Genomic DNA, 19,936 nt, shown 5'->3' with positions numbered 1-19,936 from the left:
ATTTTGTTCGTTGTTTAACCCTTGATTGATAACAGTTTTTGTATGAAGAGTTTTAACCATTTTCATTAGAGTTGCACTATAAATGTAGATTTACTTTTCACTGCAGCACTAAGGAACAACAGTTGAATAAAGAATTGAATTCTAAACTGGCAAGACCCTAAAGTTGACAGAATTTGACACAGATTTTCTTGACCTTGACCCTAGAAATTGAAACTATAATGATTAAAATTGCAGAAAACCGATAGAGATTTCCATTGCATTATGTTATCTTCTGATGTATGAAAAGGATTCTCAGGTTCCAGATATTTGTGTTGATCCATCCTATANGTTTGATGTTACGTACATTATTAACGTTACAGAATCCACATATTCCTGCCAGTTTTAATATCTATTTTGTAATCAACAAGTGTGTAACCCCGGTCAAAGTTTGACACTTCTCTGGCCATTATCTCCGTAACCGTTCAACTTTGGACATAGGTGTTTTGGGTTATATCGGCATACTTTAACATAAGGAACACCCTCCCGAAGTTTGGCACATTCCTCCTGGGACACCCTGTATGTACATGGTGCAATCCAAAAGTTCCCAAAATATATTAATAAAAACTATTACGTCTTGCCTTGATCTTATTCTGCACCATCACCTTCAAAGTAGTCGCCTTGGGAGTACATACACTGATCCCAGCGTTTCTGCTACCTTTGACATGCATCTTGGAAGTCTTTCTTTGTTAGGGTATTTAATACCATCTGCATTTCTGCTTAACTTTCCTCAGCTGTATCAAATCTTCGCCCCTTCAACTTGATTTTCATCTTGGGGAAGAAAAAAGTCGCATGGAGCTAAGTCTGGCGAGTACACTGGGTGGAGAACAGCTGACATCTTGTTTTCAGCCAAAAATTCCTGCACAATGTAAGCCGTATACAGTTGTGCGTTGTCATGGTGGAGTACCCAATTGTTCGTGCTCCACTTCTCTGGACGTTTTCTCCTCATGTCCTCCCTCAAATGCCTTAGAACATCGCAATAGAACTCTTTATTGACTGTCTGACCAGGAAGGATGAACTCCTTATTAACAATCCCGTTAATATAAAAAAAAACATATCAACATGGACTTAATGTTACTCTTGACTTGTCGAGCTCTTTTTTGGCCAAGGTGAAGAAGGGCTCTTCCATTGTGATGATTGCTGCTTACTTTCAGGGTCCCAGCCATAAACCCAACTTTTGTCACCTTTGAAAGAAAGTTTGGATCCTCTTGAAGCTGTTGTTGAAGTTCCCTGCAGACTTCCAAGCGATGCTTGGATGCTGGTGTGATGCCGGTTGATGGCCGTCCAGAACGATCGTCATCATCAGTCGATGTTCAGCCATTTTTTGAAACGCTTATACCAGTCTTAAGTTTCTGTCTGGCCTAAACTGTTGTCACCAAAAGCTTGCTTCAACATTGGTGCGTTTCGGCAGCGGTTTCCCCAATTTTAAAACAAAACTTTATGCAGACACGCTGCTCTCTCAGGTCAGCCATCACAAAACTGCAAACTCATAGAAACACAACAATGGAAATATGTTCACCAACAATAAACCCAACCGCTCAACTTGATGCTGCCTGCCACACTGATTTTTTTATTGTAGAAAAAATATTATAAATACAAAAAAGGCCTAGACATTGCACATCCGGCCTTCTGTAGCACATTCTTATAAATATCTTATTCTATAATAGTGGTTACCCAGCGACTTTTGATATATATCTTAACTTAAATCTCAGAGTATACTGTTAATGATCAGTACAATTACTTCTTTTGCTTTTCTTACATATCTATTTTATATAAATATAGGAATATTGTTTATGAAGTAAATTCAAGAAGGGTGTGTGGGGAGACACCTAGCGGTATTTCGATGTACTCATAACCATTCGCGCCCAAAATTCAAATTTCGAGAACTTTTGGATTGTACCACGTATTTTGGAGTGGGTTAAAGCTACAATATTTTGTGTGCACAGTATATTAGAGACATTTTTTTTTGTTCTGATTTTGAAAGTGCGATGACTGTGGTGAATGAATAATGCTGCTTGGGGGTCAGAAAAAGTGTCTAGGCATGTGTCATTAGGCCTGTATATTTACTGAAAGAAGCAAATGTTAACAATTCATGAAACCTTATGAGAGGAACATTTTACTGATACATAAAAAAAGTAAAAGTAAAGCTATCCCTGTACCAGGCCATGAAGGCCCATAGGGTTGTGAGACGTTGAGGGTCCCATATTATCTAGACAATCGGCTCAAAGATAGCGGTAAGGTTTTCAGCCTTATGCGCCGGCTGTGCTTTACTCCCCAGGAAAATCATTTATTTAATTCCTGGTACTCATTTCTGTTAGAGCCTGAGTGAACGCCAGGGCCATAGTGCAGCCAGAAGGATTAGGTCAATTTAAAAAATCCAATGACCTCATATGCAATTTTTAATACTNGACAGAAATGTAGTTCATTTATTTCACAGGCGCTTAATATATATTTGTTCCTGTCCTCAGTTGTAATTTTTTCCTCTCCAGATTTTCTGTTTCTGTACTCTTGTATTATTCCTTTCACCACCTATCCCCAAGTATACCAGCTATCTGGGTAGAGTGTTTGAATATCAGCACTAAAGGTATTCTTTTTAGCTTGCTCATATTTGTTCTTCATGTAAGTTCAGAATATGTATGTATTATCTGATGTTTGCTGTGAATGTTTTTCAGATATAAAGAGTGTAAGTTTGTAAGATAGGATTCTTTGCCCCTAAAATAGAATCCCACTATTATTCAGATCCATAACCTGAGGTGTTGAAATCAGTGTCTGCTTCTGCATACACCAAGCACATTTTCCTCCTCTGAAAGGAACCCGACTGTGACAGTAAATATGTTAAATTGCACCTCTAAAAATTTAAGTGTCATGTTTCACTCTTCTTCAGAATGTGCCAACATCAGTACCTGACACACCAGAAAGAACACCTGCATCAAGAACACAACAGCCATCCCTACTTGAACCACTTGTGGTGCAGTCTGAAGATCCCCCAGTCCGTCCCTACAAACGATTGCGTTCAGAAGCATCTGCTCCACCACCTTCATCAGCATCAGTATCAAGCCCATGTGTAGTGAATGAGGACACAAATATTGTAGAAATTGTGGAAATATCAAAACCAAAAGTAGAACCAGTTGAATATGAATCAGACATAGAAGAAGTAGACAAATTGCCTAATCAAGATGATCCTTTGGCACAGTTGTTAGGAGGAGAGAGCAGCAGTCATTCTCATCAAGACTCAGTGCAAGGTGAGTTGAAAATGGGATATTTTTTCTCCACCTTGATGGTCCAGTACAGAATTGTAACAACTAAAGCTACATGGAACAGAGAATTGTGAGGTTTTAGAGTTGTTTGTACAGGCATCCCTTTGTAGTTAGTTGTTTTGACACATTGTGTCAGAGTGAATATGTATCTTCCTTTCTACTATATCCAGAGTTCATTAGTGTGTAATGTATTCAGTACATCATTTTTATCAGAAGGATATCAGATTTAAAATAATGAATGCTGTGCGTTGTACTATAGAACAGAATTCCATTCTGTGTTCCAAGATTCAAACTAAACTGAAAATTGATATTACACCTGTCATGTTAAATAAACAAGTTTCCTAAAATAAAAAATCATGTTATGATTTAACTATGAATTAAAGTCAGCATTATAATACTACTATATATTCGTGCTGTTATCCGCTTTGTTCTTGCTTAAAACCTGAGTGCTGCAGAAATCCATCTTGAATTATGTGTGGTTTTCAGCCAAAATGTAACGAATGAAGGAACTATAAGACAGTGGTGTAGATTGTGAAGTGGTCTACCATCTGTAGTGAATGATGACCAACAAATTTGCGAAAAACAACAGTTCACAATTTCAGAACTATTTGCAGGACTCTCTTGTGCCATAGTTCTAGTAATGTGAAATGATAAAAATATAAAATGAAGTTATGCAGTTATTGCATGTTCATGTTTAAGTTAGTATACCAGTACCTGATTGATATTTGGAAGATCTGTAGTAACTCCTGGGGCTGTCGTGGTTTTGTGGTTTGTTTTATACCTTCCAAGAATAAAAGTTAAACTCTTCTAGCCCATTGTAATATGCCAGTGTGACAGATAGCTGTGTGTTGTATGTAGACCATTGTTATACATCATTCTCTGTGATAGATGATATGGAATTATATCTAAGAAGTCCTTAATCATAAAATATACAGTCAATAAAATGATAATGAAAATATGAGTATGCTCAAGTTATGGAAGATACCTTAATTAAGGTGACTCACAATATGTGCTTATGTGTGTAATTATTTCAGGAGCAACTCCAATATTTGCTTCAATACCAGGGCTGTCACAAGATTCTGGAGGGTCACAGGATGGCGGACAAGGTAGGAAACTTTCTTCTCTTTCATTTTTTATCAGTGCCCAGATATGGGTTTACATCCTAGGTGCTTGTGATGAGTTGCATTTATTATATTTGCGAATTGTGGGAAGTAGATGTGCCCAGTTTTCTGACCATTTTAAACCAAATGAGATGCATATTTATTTGACAGTTGTTTCATAAGGTATACTGGTCAGCTGTTTGCTAGTAACCATGGACACTTTATGTTGTTAAATGTCGTATATCATTCCATACGTGAAGTACATGTAACCAGTGTTTTCAGTTAATCAGCTTAACATCCAGTGTACTTAGGTTTATTATCTGTCACCTTGTTATATCAATGATTTATATCTCATTAAAATAGGACTTGCAAGATAAGTTCAGATATCTTTGTGATATGAAGTTACTCTGTGACCGTTTTCCTTCCATCGACATGTTATGGTTAGTAGAAGTATTCAGCATTATGACTGTTGCTGGTTGTTGGATTGCACATGTGGAGAGCTAAGTAACCATTTATTTTGTATTAGAACTTACATTGTTTATATAACCTTCATTTCTATACTCGTTGAAAAAAAGTGTTTTGTACATATTTAAAAAACATTTTTATTTTGTGCACTTTTAGTGCTCACCTGTCAACAGGCCCCACACTCTGTTGGCAAGCACTTAAATGAAGGAATTGAATTGAATAAACTGCTCTTTGCTGATGATATATATATGGTGATATTACAAAAAAAAATAAGAAAACTTGTAGAAAATCTTCTATGAACTGTGAAAAGTAAGCAGTATTTCTAATTACAACATTTCTGCTATTAAAAAAAAATTGTGGCATTGATCAGAAATAACTTAGGACAATAATTTAACTACAAAGATAGTTTCCAACTTCAGCTGTTTAGGCTGTAGTGTCATGTACGTACAGGGTTTGTCCGAAAAGTAATGTCAGTGAGTCGATTAAAAAACTTTTATGGATTAGATCGGTGCAACACATTAAAAGGCTTCAAAATAGGCTTCTTCTGCGTCGATACATCGATTCCAGCGAGATTTCTAGGCATCGAAGGCGTCATGGTAGGCCTCCTCCGGAATGTCCTTTAGAGCCTTGGTGCAAGCCTCTTTGACTTCGCCAACTGTCCCAAAATGATGTCCTTTCATGAGAGTTTTCAAGCGCGGAAACAAAAAGAAGTCTGGGGAGCCACGTCAGGACTGTAGGGCGGCTGGGGAACCGTTGGCACCTTTGAATTGGTCAGGAAGCGGGTCACGAGGAAGGCGGTGTGGGCTGGCGCATTGTCATGGTGAAGTTTCCAATCGTCCGCGATGTCGGGCCGGATGAGACAAACACTTCGTTTGAGTCTCTTTAGCACTTCCATGTAGAATTTGGCGTTGATGGTTGTACCATGTAGTACAAACTCACATTTTCGTCGGTGGTGCTTGTTGATGGCCGTCCAGCGCGGGCTTCATCGTCGACCTCTTCACGGCCTTCTAAAAAGGCCCTGTGCCACCGGTAGACCTGACATTCCGACAAACAATCATCACCGAAGGCCGTCTTTATCATGGGAAAAGTTTCCACTGCAGACTTGCCAAGTTTCACACAAAACATGATGGCAATCCTTTGTTCCAAGGAGCGCTGCATTGCGGCTTGCACGGGAGACAAAAACGAGTTTCACGGAAAAGCCTTTCGTCACTCTCAGGAAGTTCGGAGACGACTAAGCGACCGCGGGTTCATAAGCTGACTTCCCCCTCCACCGATCCCAACCGGTCTGAGAGTGCTGCGACATATAGTCACTTCACAATAAAATAACTGACATTACTTTTCGGACAAACCCTGTATAATTATGATCTAAATAAGGGAATAAGTACATTTCAGAGCATACATGGGAGAGTTTCGAGAACACTGAAAAAGAAAACTAGGAAAGAGGCAAATTTAATATTATGTAAGGTTATGGCAGTCCAGATGCTTTTATATGGTAGTGAAACATGGATGTTCAAAGAAGAGAGACTGGAATAGAATTCAAGCAGAAGAAATTAACTGCCTTAAAACTGTTAAAGGTTACACTAGGACAGAACAACTAAGAAATGTGGATATATAAAATGAGTTGGGTATCTTCCCTTTATATGAAAAAAAATTACAGGATATAGAGATAAATGTGTTGAAAATAAAGGAACCGACTTGCATTCCACTTCAAGTCTATAAATATCATCCGTTTAGCAGGCAAGACTTAGAAAGACCAGAAGAAGATGGAAAGAGTCATATAACAGCACTAGAAGCTGGAACAGGTGATTTGCTTAATCCATGAAGTGATGAGATTGTTGATGATTGAATGAATTACTTTTGCACAGAGTAGCTTCTATACTGTCACAGACTTACCTTAATATCATGAAGGTTCCTGATTTTGGGTCATAAAGCACATCTTCATTGGTTCAAGTAAAAGACAGCTAGATTTTATGTTCTAAATGGTCAAATTCTTTGTTTTTAAATTCTAATTCTAAAAAATGTATTATTAATGTCATGAACAGAGTGTCAGAAACATTACTATCATGAGGTGACAGCTGAAATAAGGCACATATTTAATATCAGTAATGACAGGAGGTTGATTTGGATTCATAACGTGAAAACTTTATTTAAAATAAATTTTACACATATCAAAATCAATAGCCAGGTGTGATATCTTAATGTATTGTTTCTCCCTTTTCCACATTTTTGTTAAGAATAGCCATGTTATCTTCATATTATATTAAGCTTTTTTTACAAACTGAAACATGGCCCTCTTGGTGCTTTCCAAGCTAAGACAGTTAAACAGTAGAACATGATTGGAATATAGCAACACAGATTTTTCAGTTCCTGTCCAGGAATGTACATGCTGCAGTGAAACTACTGAAGTTAAGCACTATATATACCAATGATGATAACAGAATTTATTTTTGATGTTTACATTTTCATATAATAAAAAACTGTGTACTTTAATCTACAGTCCAACCCTTTTTATATTCATATGGTTATTCCATGATGCTGTTACCATTCTGTTCAGAATCTTTAAACTGCCATCTCTTGCCTAAAAATGTAAAGAATAGAACTAAATACTTCCATATGGTGTGTGAGATGTCTTAATGCTGTGCCAGCATGTTCATTATGTTGAGGTTGCAGGGATCAGTTGAAGGACATTTCTTCGTGGTTTGCTAGGTGAGAGATCTTTTAGGTTGTAAATCTTCTCTTTTAGTCACAACTTCAGTCACTTATTTCACTGTAAACTGTATATTAACACTTTGCGGACTGCACACCCTGCAAAAGGTTTTTCGCTTTTAAACGTTGCGACCGGTGGCACATTATTATGACTTTAGGTCACGTTAGTTGAAACACACTATACCTTGCTCTGGCGCCACGCAACTGCAATGAATACTGCGTAATAAATCTTTGGAATGCGTGCTAGGTATTCAGTAACTTGACCTGGCTGGCTAGGGTCCCTACTCCAAAAGAAAATAAACTTTGCCCCTTCCAGCTGTTTATGTACCAGGCAGAAATTAGTAGAGGGGAATACCTTTCAAGGACAAAAGCGGTTGAAGGCAAGCGATCTCTCCGACTTGTTTATGGAGCTATCTGACTGCCTTGTGGAGGAGTAGTGATTAGTGACTCAGACAGTGGAAGTGACAGGGGTCAACAAAGAATTGTGGCCACAGATAATAAAAGTTAAAGTTGCCTTGTGGCTTATAAATTGTGCCATTTTCAATTCATTTTTGGTTTACAAAAATCTAAACCCTGATTCTAAATTGAAATACAAAGCATTTCTAATGAATGTGGCAAAGGCTTGGGCTACAGACCAGATGGTGGCGGCAGAACCAGAGTCAGACAGACTTAGTTTGACCTAGCCCATGAACTCCCACCCCACGCAGGCCTCATGTGGACACCCCTGGGCGACTCTGGGGGGGTGATATGCAGAAACATACCCTCATGAAAATTGTGAAGAATGAACATTCCAAGAGGAAGCATTCTAGGCAATGCCCTGTTTGTGCAGTTCACAAAAAAAGGACTATGACTGTCTACATTTGAAAGTATATAATGCCACTTCAAAAAGGGGAATGTTTCCAGGAATAGCACACTTTCAAGCACTTCTAGGAGCATTGGTAAGTGTTCTCCAAAAATTATAGTTCATAAAATTAATTAGGAGATTTTATATTAATTTTTAAAGCGAACAGTGCACAAGTTAGGGTAATAGGTATAAAAATGCCGGCCCCCAGGGTGATTTCAGTATTTAAATCGCCAGTCCGCAAAGTGTTAAGAGTGTGATTTTGCTCTTGTTTGTTCACTTTATTTATGGCACAGGTATAAAATGCAATATTATATTATGACTTCTGCTGTGTATATAGAGCATTTCTGCTTTAATGTTCACTGATGAAGCTAATCAGTAGGAGTAGATACCACAATCTAAAAAAATGTATTTTCAGAATTTCAGTAACATTCAGATAACTACGCTGTACATAGAAAGGACCCAACAGCCCCTCTCTTAACTTGATTGAATATGTGATGTGAGTTGTTGCAGGATACAAGAATATTTTGATAATTTAAAGCAGTTGCAGTATGCAAAATTATTGTTTTTGCTGTGGTAAATGATACAGTCCTCTTTTGTGCAGCATGATTTTAATCGAGGCAGCATTTTTTGTACATTATATAGGAGTTCTTCATAGTATTCTGTTTTAGAGAGAATTAATTGTACAGTAATAACAAATTTGCAGAATGCAGTCGGTGGGAAGACAGGACAGAAGGTAGTAAATAGAGTTACTAGTTGTAAATTAAGGGAGTTCGAGGTATATTTTTGTCTCACAAGGAACTATGCATTTTTAAAAGTGGATGTTCATACTGATACTTCTGAAATTTAAAGAATACAGGAAAGAGTTTTCAGTTTTTTCTTCAGTGTTATTAAATATGTCATGAATATTGGGGTGCGAAAAGGGTAGAAAGTGATATGTGAAAAATACAGTATGCTGAATTTAATTGTGTGGTATTTCTTTATACTGCTGGAAAGAAAACAGTACATTTGTTAATAGTAAGGGATTAGTAACAGTGTTTAATTTTTGTAGAAGGTTTGCTCCCACATTCATCAACCATATGAATGGTGTAATCACAACAGTATGAAGTTTGAGATCAAAGGGTAGGATAGTGTAGGAGATGGAATGTTTATTTCTTTTTGTTGGAGTAAACTCATTTTACAGATAAGCAAATTTGAGTGTGTCCTATTTGAGTACTTTTGAATCAAACTTTGGTCAGAAAATTGTGTAAGTGATCTTCCACATAAATCCTATTTGAAGATGTTTTAAGTACACTTGCTTTTATGGAAATGTGAACATTTTTGTATTCTCCTTTTGAAAGCTCTCTGCATTTGAACATGTTATTTGTGTAAGTTGGATGAAACACTTAGACATGCTAACCCTTCTCTGAGCACTGATACCGTGAGTGATGGCACAGAAGTTATGCTTAGTTCACCAGCTCTATTTAAACCTCAACTGCTAATATTACACAAAGAAATTAAAAATGTTGGATGTAATGCATATATATGTACTATAAACATTACAGTGAATTGGCCAGAAGGACCTCCATTTTCTATGTTAGTTTAAATGTATATACATGTATGTACCTGTTAGGTAAATTTAAGTACTGCAGCTCTATGCATTTTTCTAAAAATTATCAGTTTATTCATCAGAGCATGAACTGCATAGCTGTCTGTGCATGTCACCATATCTGCTTCTTGATATCCTGGCACCTGGGGTTTGAATAGCACAAATAGTATTTGCAATCAGTCCTTATTATTTTCTTGTTAGAATTTTTGAAAGTGTAATGTTGTATGTTGTCCATCTCCAGAAGTGTTAACCACTGTTTAGTATATATGCTGAATAAGGGTGTATGTATATGTCTTCAGAACTGCAACTTATTTGTTTTACAAATATATCCCTTATTGTTCCCGTGTAAGCATTTTTGGAGTTATTTACTTCTGTCATTTACCTGCATTTTAATCTCACATGTACGCTGGCACATTGTATACATATGTGCTCATGTTTGCACAGTAGCCCAAAGATGCTAGGCAGTGAATTTTCTTTTAAGCTGGTTGTTTAATGATGCTGTCAGTATCAAGAATATAGTGTCAGATGAGAGGACTATTAATGAACTTGGAGCGGTTGGTGGCATGAAAATTGACGGGAAGCTGAAGTCCTGAGAGAAAACCTGCCCCGGTTCCACTTTGTCCACTACACATCCCCCATGAGTGACATACTGGGGCTGCCACAGGCTAGGCATTAAAATTCATGAGCGGAATAATTACTGTATGAAAAATAAGTACTAATTTAATATTTAAGGATTGTGATTGAATTATTCTAGGTCAGAGAATAGGACAAATTAATTTATTGAGTAAAATGTCTTATAAATTTTTGTGTCTGTTACGGTGAGGAATCTCCCTATCATGTGTAAGTAAGACATTATCATTTGAAAAACATTTTTTATTTATGTTTTTGAATATACTGAGATTGAGTTTGTTTCACTTTCTCTATCTGTATTATGCCATGAATATGTCTAGATTGCAGTTTACAGCAAAGTTTTAGGGGCTTGTTGTGTGTCTAGGTTTTCAGATGCTATAGAGATTTTACTGTATACTTTATGCCCCACACTGTTCTCTTGTCATCACCATGTTGTTACCATATACTCAGGAATCTTTCAGTAGAAATATCCCAGTGGATTCTAAGCATCAGTGCATTGGCATATGCAAGGGGAATGCAGTAAGTAGGAAGGGGCACACAGTAATGTAGTTGGTTGGGGCACTATGCTGCAAGCTGGAAGGTTGTAGGTTTGATTCATGATGAGGTCATTGGATTTTTCAATTGACTTAATCCTTCCAGCCACAATGTGACCCTGAGGTCAACATTCTCTAACTGAAATGAGTATCAGGAATCTCCTTGGGGGGTAAAGGGGGGGGGGGCAGCATTTAAGGCTGACGACCTCACCACTGTGAGCAATTGCCTAGAAAATGTGGGAGCCTCGACATCTCACAACCCTGCAGGCCTCCATGGTCTGTTACAGGGAAAGATTTTATGTAATAAGTAGAACAGAGGATTGTAATCAGGAAATTTGCTCTTCTAGATAGACCTTGACATATTTTTCAACAAACTGCAATAACCAACTGAAAGTGGTGAAACACTTGTTAAGTCTTTTGTAATTTTCCATGTCTGCACTTTTGTTTTCGTGGTTGCAGCATTTTGAAAATTATTATTTATGGAATAATATTTGGTACAGTTTTACTGCATTCCCTGAATGAATGATATAATTTTGTTGCTTATTGCCATTGAATTTTGTTTCTATAATTTTATGATATTCACATTTTTTATGGGTTTACACAAAAAATTAATCACAGAATTTTCATCTGTGTTTTGTTTTTGTCCTCTTGTGGAGTGTGAATGGTCAAATAGTTATCTTTATCTTTCTGTTCTAGAGTTACTGTTTGTGAAAGAAGTTAATGTAAATATTTTTTTTGGTATCTTGATTCAACGAATTTTGCAACTTTCATGTACCTCATTTGGACATTCTGTCTGTGAAAGTCATAGTGTAATATGGAAACAATCCAAGCTGCCATTGACATGCATGCAGTTTGTGTTTTTTATCCATTTACTGAATTCTTTCATTTCCTACCTGTGTCTGATGGTATTAGACAGTATGTTAGATTTGCCTCAGTTAGTTTAATGTTTGTACAGTCTTTTCTGAAAAGACGTGTATTTGTATATAATAGTGTTGAAAAAGACACCACTTTTCCAAGCCTTTGGATTTGAATTTTCAGTGTGATATTAATACTGGGGGAATGTGGTGTTTCGATGTGAGTTAAGATTAGAGATGGGTTTCTGTATACTGCTCCAAAAACATGAGCATTGTTGTTCTAACTGTGGATTCCCCAACTCATCTTCCAACATGTCCTTGGGCTTCATCATCAGAAGGGCCCAGAGAGGTGTAAGATGTGACATATCGACCAACCAAACTCTGCAATGACACCACCTGTTTGATATCTTGTATGTTTTGGGGGGGTCTTGTTACAGATGCATGTCTGTCATGTCACATTTGGATTTCTTTGCATGCGTGTGTGTGTGTGTCTCTCTCTCTCTCTCTGTCTGTCTGTGGGGTGGCTGCAAGGGAGGAGGGGCTTTGACAGCATTATCTGTAATAGACTGTTGGATGGTGCTCATTTTGGCTCATAGTTAACTCGTAGGACACCACGAATAATAACAATATAAGGATCAGTTTGTCATAGGAAACATGTGTTTTAAATTTCTTTTTGTAGGATGGGATAATTCTGGGTTCATTGTCATTTCCCCTTCTGGTTCATGGTAATGGATGATCCAGGAATTTTTTTTTATCATAGCTCCCAGAAAGCTCATCACAGATTCTGTTCCAATATGAAGTTCAAAAATTTCCCAGAATGACCATGTGGAATGCCACCAGTAATGCACCTAGAGATGATGACTGTAGAAAACTAATTGATACTGATTTAAAAGTGCCACAGGATGCTACAATATAGTAGAATGATTGATAGTTGACTGTAATCTGTGTAGCAGTTCATTCCAATGAGCTTGGGTAACATTTTATAAGTGTTATAACCGTTAACATGATTATGTGGTTTAGGTTTTGTCATATTGTGATGTGGCATCAGTAAAGGAGCAAAGAGATTGGTGAAATTTTATGTAAACTGGGTAAAAAGCTACAGAAACTCACAAAATATTGGATGGAGCTTATGTTGATGATTTTGAGTAAAATAACGACCTACGAATAACACAGAGGTTGGGCCAACCGTCAAGATCAAGAAACAGTTATTTGATTGCCCAAGTGAAAGATGTCCATGCAGATCATTGGGTCGCTGTATTGGAAGTAGTAGACGAGACTGGAAAATCCATCCCTTCATATCACACAATTTTGACCAAAGATCTGAGAATTTGGTTTTGATTTGTCAGCATCCAAATGAAAATGTTTTGGTAAATATCACCAGAGATGAGACTTGGTCTTATGGATATGATGTTCAAACAAAATGATATCATCACTGTGGAAGAGGCCTGAGTCACTAAACTGTTATGATTTGTGTGTTTGAAAGTGAAGACAGTATTGATTGTTTCTTTCTATTATTATGGCATTGTTCATTGTGAGTTCATTCTAGTGGGCCAGATTGTAAGATGGAAGTTCTAAGATGTGTGAGGGATATGGTTCAAAGAAAATGACCAGAAATGTGGACTGCAGGAACATGCTACCTCCATCATGTCAGTGCACTAGCTGACACAGCATGTTGATTTGAGAAATCTTGGCAAAGAATTCTGTTCCTGGCCTTCCACATCCTCTTCATTTGCCTGACCTATTCCTTGCAGACTTTTTTCTATTCCATCAATATAAAAGTGACCCTAAAATGAAGAAGAGTTCAAACAGTGAAGGACATCATTATGAATGTGGCATATGATCTGAAAGTGACTTAACAGACATCCTGTGAACAGTGCTTCCAGAAGTGGAAGAGGCAGTAGGAACAGTGCAATCATGTTCAAGGAAATTATTTTGAAGGGGATAAGTGTAACTAAGCTGTAATTCTTGAAGTAATGTTATTATTGAGAAATTGTGGGCACTTTCGGAACAATTTCTTTATGTCTTGTGAGCTTTAGTTAGCATGAACTTGAGGTATAATGCTGTCCGTAACATGGTGGAATTTTGTGTGGAAGATCTGCAAGAAAGAAACCATCTGGCAGATTTAGATTTAGGTGGGGACATAATATTAAAACTAAAGAAATAGTTGGATGGTATGGGCTTGAGTCATCCATTTTTTGTGTAGGCAGCAGAGGCAGGCTCCTGTGAATGTGGCAGTGAATTGTCATTATTCATAAAAGCCTGGGAACTTCTTGCCCAGTTGAGTGACCTATTACCATCTCAAGGAGACTACTGGATAGAGCCAGCTTTCCACCAAGGTAACTCGGGTTTAATCCCAGGCCAAGTTAGGTGAGGTGAGATGGGATTTATGGTGGACACATTCGTACTGGGGCTGTTTTCACTAAGTACTTCAGTTTCTCCTGACAGTTCTCATTCCACAAACTGCTAACATGAATAATCTTGGTGCTGAGAGTATCGTTAAATGACGAACAAAAAAAGTGCGCTGTACAGAGTTAGTTATAGCATAGTGACCAATACCAACAAAGCAACTTTACATCTGTTGTTTCCTCAACGTTCAGCTAGTCATCAGTCTCAGCTGTTGCCATTTGCCTGCTTTGTAGTGTGCCTCCAAGTAAAGTACACCATTTATGAAGAAGTGATTTACCCCATCTCTATACTAATGTCATTTCTATGCATGCTCTGCAGACAGTTGTTGATAGCTTATGGTTCATCCTTACACTATTAGAAAGTTAGTGACATCTCTGTTTGTAATGTATAAATGTTGCAGTATCCACTTTTGACTGTTCATACAAACCTCCATCCAGTAACAGATTACAACAGTTTTTTAGGACTTGAGGTTCTCACAGTAGTGGTTATGAAGCATTCTGTAGTTAGATGTGACAGCCAAAAGAAGCCAATGAGTTTATTACTCATCAACCTTATGCTTCAAATGTATGGTGCTACAACTCAGTTACTCATTAGTGTGATTTGGGCAGGTTTACAGTTTTCTTTGGTCAGGTCACTCATATAAGAGTGGTACCCTACAACTGCAACTCCAGTACATGAATGACCTTATATTTCAGATGTGATGTTATAATCCTGATTCATTACTGTGACTGGGAGAATTTTATGGTTTTCTTTGCTCCAGTGGTACCCAAAAAAAACGTTCTTTTTGTCTTCTTGGAACAGTGAACAGAATACAATCCATACTTTCAGCGCCAACACCCTCAACAAAACAAAACTGCCATAAAGAGTTCTGTCTTCTGGGATATAATGCCATGTAGTTCATTGAAAGCCGACCAGCGTTTCAGAGAAACATGTTGCCACCATCTTCAGGGTCAAAGAATGAGCTAAGCAAGAAACCAGCTCCGCTTGCCACCATCTTCAGCGTCAAAGAGTAAGCCAAGAAACCAGCTGTGCTTGCCATTTGCTTTCACACAGGTTTCTTGCATGGCTTACTCTTTGATCCTCAATATGGTGGCAACATATTTCTCTGAAATGTTTATTGACTTTCAATAGACTAGTGGCATTGTATCCTAAAAGGTAGAGCTCTTTACAGCAGTTTTGTTTTGTTGATGGTGGTGGAACCGAAAGTATGCACTGTATTCAGTTCATTGTTCCAATAAGAAAAAAAAAAATGTTTCTTGGGGGTGTGGAACAAAGAAAACCATAAAATACTGCCAGTTGCAGTAATGAATCAGGTTTATTAAGACATGATTTCTGTACATAATAAAACTTTATTAAGCTTTCCTTGTAAGGTAATGGATTTTAAACTTTAAGAAAAATTAATTCAGACTTTACAGTAGTTAGGAATGAATAAGTGGTGGCCTTTAACCAGTTCTTGCATCATGACAATCAATGATCTATCATGCATTCCCGTCTCAACCCCTCAACAACCCTGCAGTTGCGTAGTTTATCATAGTTATCAAAATATTTTGTTCTCATTTCTGAAGTTTGCTAATTTAATGATAATGTGAAGCAGAATATTAATTTAGTCTTTATGTTAAATTCAAGAATCGTGGACTGACAGGTCACTTGGTACATAAGTTACAAATTCTTCAGATAAATGTTTTCATTGCCCTTGGGATTTTTTAATGTATTTTCAGTTTGTTTTAGTCAGATTAATTATTCCCCAATACTGTTTATGGTTCATGAAGAATAGCATTTTATAGCTTTAGAGCAGTGTTTCTGCATTATGGTGAGCCCATTATTGGACAGATGCATTAACACCTGTCAGTCTTTGCCTTAAAGCTGAAGGCAGTCTTGGTCTCTGAAATATCAGCTAACCAGAATGTAGCATAATACCCAGGATGCAGCAAGCCATTCAGAATGTCTGAATGAATATGACTTGAGTGTAACTGTATACTTATTTTAGCTATAAGCTTCATTTGTCAGAGCCTCATGCCTAGTGATTTTAAGATTTATTTAAGCAATTTAGAAGAACATGTGGTATTATAGGCCTGTGCATTATATGTGCCTGTACCTGTGTTATATACACAACTGATACCACATACTTCTTTAGAATATAGAAGTATACCGTCTTTTTGTCCTCTTCATCATATTTTGGCCTTCATATGTATGCATTTATATGTTCATTAGTGTTACATGCTCATGGCCTTAGACTGGAAACATCTTTAGAGAAGTTAGCATTATTAATCAGAACATGTAATGAAACTTCCATTTAAAATATATTGGGGAGCAACACATTTCAGCATTAATCTGAAGAATACCTTGAAATGGAGGAGGTATAACACTGAGATTATATATTTATGTTCATTAATATTTAACATTACATAAGGGAAGACCTTAAATTGAGGATCATTAAGGGAAGGGGGGTTACACTGTCTTCTGAAAATCTTGAATACAATAGCCACTGTCCACTCACATATTTCAGATATCCACTGTTTTAAATTTCTGTCAAGTTTTGCTGCCCTTGGTATCTACATAGACAGTGGTGGCTTTTGCACTAAGAGATCCACAGTTTTTAAAATTATTTTTAAACTCATTACATTTTTTTTATTTAAAATTAAGAGGCAATGTAGTTCAGCTTGATGATTGTTAACGCTGGTCACACATCTTTAACCCCCAATTTTCCACAATCCTTTGAACTTTTGAATTTCGTTGTTTTTCAGTAACATAACCCCCATGGATGATCAAGGATTACTGTATTTTTTTTAATTAGTATTATCTTACAAAAAAATATGTACTTTGGGGGCAAAGTTTTTTAGATTGTGAAGAACAAGGACACACCCAAATGTGCATACGCATACACATAAATATTTTTAAAGTGTGGACATAATGTTTTTAATATCTGAAACTCTCATTTGAGGAAGCAGATGAGCAGATGAAACAAAACTTCCAGTTGTTTGGATATCATGAAGCACTGCATGTTTATATTATGTCAGCTATATGTTGCAGTCCAGGGCTTGAAAACTGGGAGGTCCAAGGGATTGGTTAAATTGGGTTTTCTTTTTCCTGTTCATGTTTCATCACGTTTACCTCAAGCACAAAGCTGGAATGTTCGTTCCATGTTATATGTGGAGTCATTTCAACCTTGGACTGTAATGTTGAAAGAGAGATGTGGTGAAGGGTTATATTTATTTATGTTGGTTGGGTAGTGGGATGCTGGACTGCCAACCCATGTGAGTGTGCAGGGAATTTTTATTTTGTGTGTGTTTGGTTGTCCCAGAGTCATAGGAATTTATGTTATTTTCACTGTCTAGTGTGTGCCTATCCAATGAGTAATGTTATATTTTTGTCATAATGGAAGCAGTCTTTTCCCTTTATACTTGTTTTGTCAGTTGGAGGAATGGTGCTGTACGGTGTTGTACATTTAAGAATGGTTAGATCTGAAAGACCTGAAGCCGGTAGAACAGAACTTTTAACTTTTTAACTGTATGAAATCATTACAATTTAATGAATTTGATTGGCAGTGTGTTTTTATGTTAGGATCTTTAGCATTCCATATTCAGTCATAAATGTGATTGGTAATAGGCAGATTGAGAGAACAAATGTTTTTAAAGGAAGAGGCAGTCAGTAACAGCTGCTGTGTCCCTTATTCTCAGGTTTTTTAATTTGTTTTAAAACATACTGTCACAGTTAAAGTGAATTTTGAAACAAAGTTGGACATCGGTATGAATCAGTACTTTCTTTATTGATGTGGGAGGTTCATACCAACACTGTCAGTTGGTAATTAGCTGTTGAAAATTGAAAATTATGTGAAATATTTTTCAGTTTTACATTCGATTTGAGGTTCTCATAGCAGTGGCTATGAAGAGTACTCTCTTTTGGGATGTGGCACCATGTAGTCTGGTAAACTTCTACCAGACATTTTTGTTTGCGTTTGTGTGTTTGGGTTTATTTTTTGAAAATCTGAAAATTTGAAGGAAAGACAAACACAAAGATGGAATTTTGCAAGGATACACACAATCTGATAGTGGTATTATTTTGACCAACTGTTATACTTTCAAATTTGTAAAAATAACCATTACATACTTTATTACACCTTTTGAAGTTCTTACTATTTGGAATATTTTAAAATACTGATATCCATGTTTTGTACTTAATATTTACTTTGAACCTTGAGAACAAAGGGGATTAAATCCGGAATCTTGCTTTGATGATATGTTTCCTATAGACTTTAATATGGAACTTCTTTGCTTATTCTCCAATCCCAGTTAAGGCAAAAATATTGGCCATATTATTTATCATCATCTGTATCCATTAACACTAAAATAAACGGTAAGCAAAGGAATAGTATGATAAAACAAAGAAAGAAATTTCATTAACTCTTATAAGTGCCAACCATAATTGCTACATTATTAAAGTATCCTTTAAAGCTGTCTGAGGTGCTGGTCTTTCATAGGCGAATATTATATGAAAACTGTGTCGGAACTTTGAATGTAGTAGTAAATATTTTTTGTGTATATAGTTCAGATCAAATTCAATGTTTTTGACACTTGACAATCTTTGTAATGAAATATCATTCTTGCTAGGTGTGACTCACATGAATTTCATGTAGGTAGTGTTCAAGCAGGGCTTGACAAATCCTGGGCATGAACTGTCACATAACAACTAGAAGTGTTAGCATTTTTCCAAGTACTTTCATGGTGTTCATATGTGGTTTTGTTATTTTTAAAATCCCACCTCAACAGTGATTGCACCACAGAACTGCCTTCTTTTGACGGTGAACAATGTGAACATCAAAATCTTCGTTTAGCAGTCATTTGCAATCTTATATATTAAGGTGGGGTGGGAATTTCAGTTGCACTGTTATTAAGGGGCACAGCATTTGACTTATCTGCTGACTAGAAGGTACAGACCAATCCGCATCTGTGTTACCCAGTGAATGTACAGGGAGTGGGCTCAAATGACATGTAATATTGTGGCTTGTATGTGTGTTCATTACCCATAACATTGTTTTAAAGTATTAGTTTCTTCTGTGTTCAGTTATGTTTAAAATATTTGGTTTGTTCATTATGGGTGTAATATTTGTTAGTGGATGCAGCAAGAATGAAACCTACATTAGCAGCTGAGAGATAAGAGAACTCAAAACAAAAAGAGTGTGATAAATTTCTGTATTATTTCATCAGAAGGATGCAATGAACAGTCTTTGCTAGAAAGTGAAATCAAGGGGGTTAATGTAAATAAAGCATCAGAAAATAAAAGTGAATTGTAATTGTTCAAAGCATTGGCAGAAATCTCTCGTTCAGTAGGCCAGCTTCAAACAGCAGGGAGGAGGAAAGTGAAGGATGGTTGGTGTGAGGAAATGGTGTGGCTTGCACTTAATCATACAATAGGTATTTTAAGTTGTTAGGTATGCGATCTCTTTCCCAGTACTGCAGATCAAAATTCTAAGGTAATGAAAGGTTTTCCTCTACCTCTCAAACTGAAGACGTTTAAAAGGCT

General features: G+C 36.8%; 1 protein-coding gene across 15 annotated transcripts in view; it reads left to right on the top strand.

Annotated features, from left to right (window-relative positions):
• The window catches only part of LOC111865816 (broad-complex core protein), a 168,860-nt gene that overhangs the window by 23,268 nt on the left and 125,656 nt on the right, over positions 1-19,936 (top strand). For all 15 annotated transcript variants that reach the window (XM_023854143.2, XM_023854142.2, XM_023854149.2 and 12 more), the window contains exons 4-5: positions 2,921-3,278; positions 4,328-4,399. In XM_023854143.2, the coding sequence (XP_023709911.1) occupies positions 2,921-3,278; positions 4,328-4,399 (430 nt within the window). The remainder of the gene's footprint in view (positions 1-2,920; positions 3,279-4,327; positions 4,400-19,936) is intronic.

Source organism: Cryptotermes secundus, unplaced genomic scaffold (assembly GCF_002891405.2).
Source record: "Cryptotermes secundus unplaced genomic scaffold, Csec_1.0 scaffold901, whole genome shotgun sequence".
NCBI classification, from domain to species: domain Eukaryota; kingdom Metazoa; phylum Arthropoda; class Insecta; order Blattodea; family Kalotermitidae; genus Cryptotermes; species Cryptotermes secundus.
This window is presented reverse-complemented; position numbering and strand designations above follow the sequence as displayed.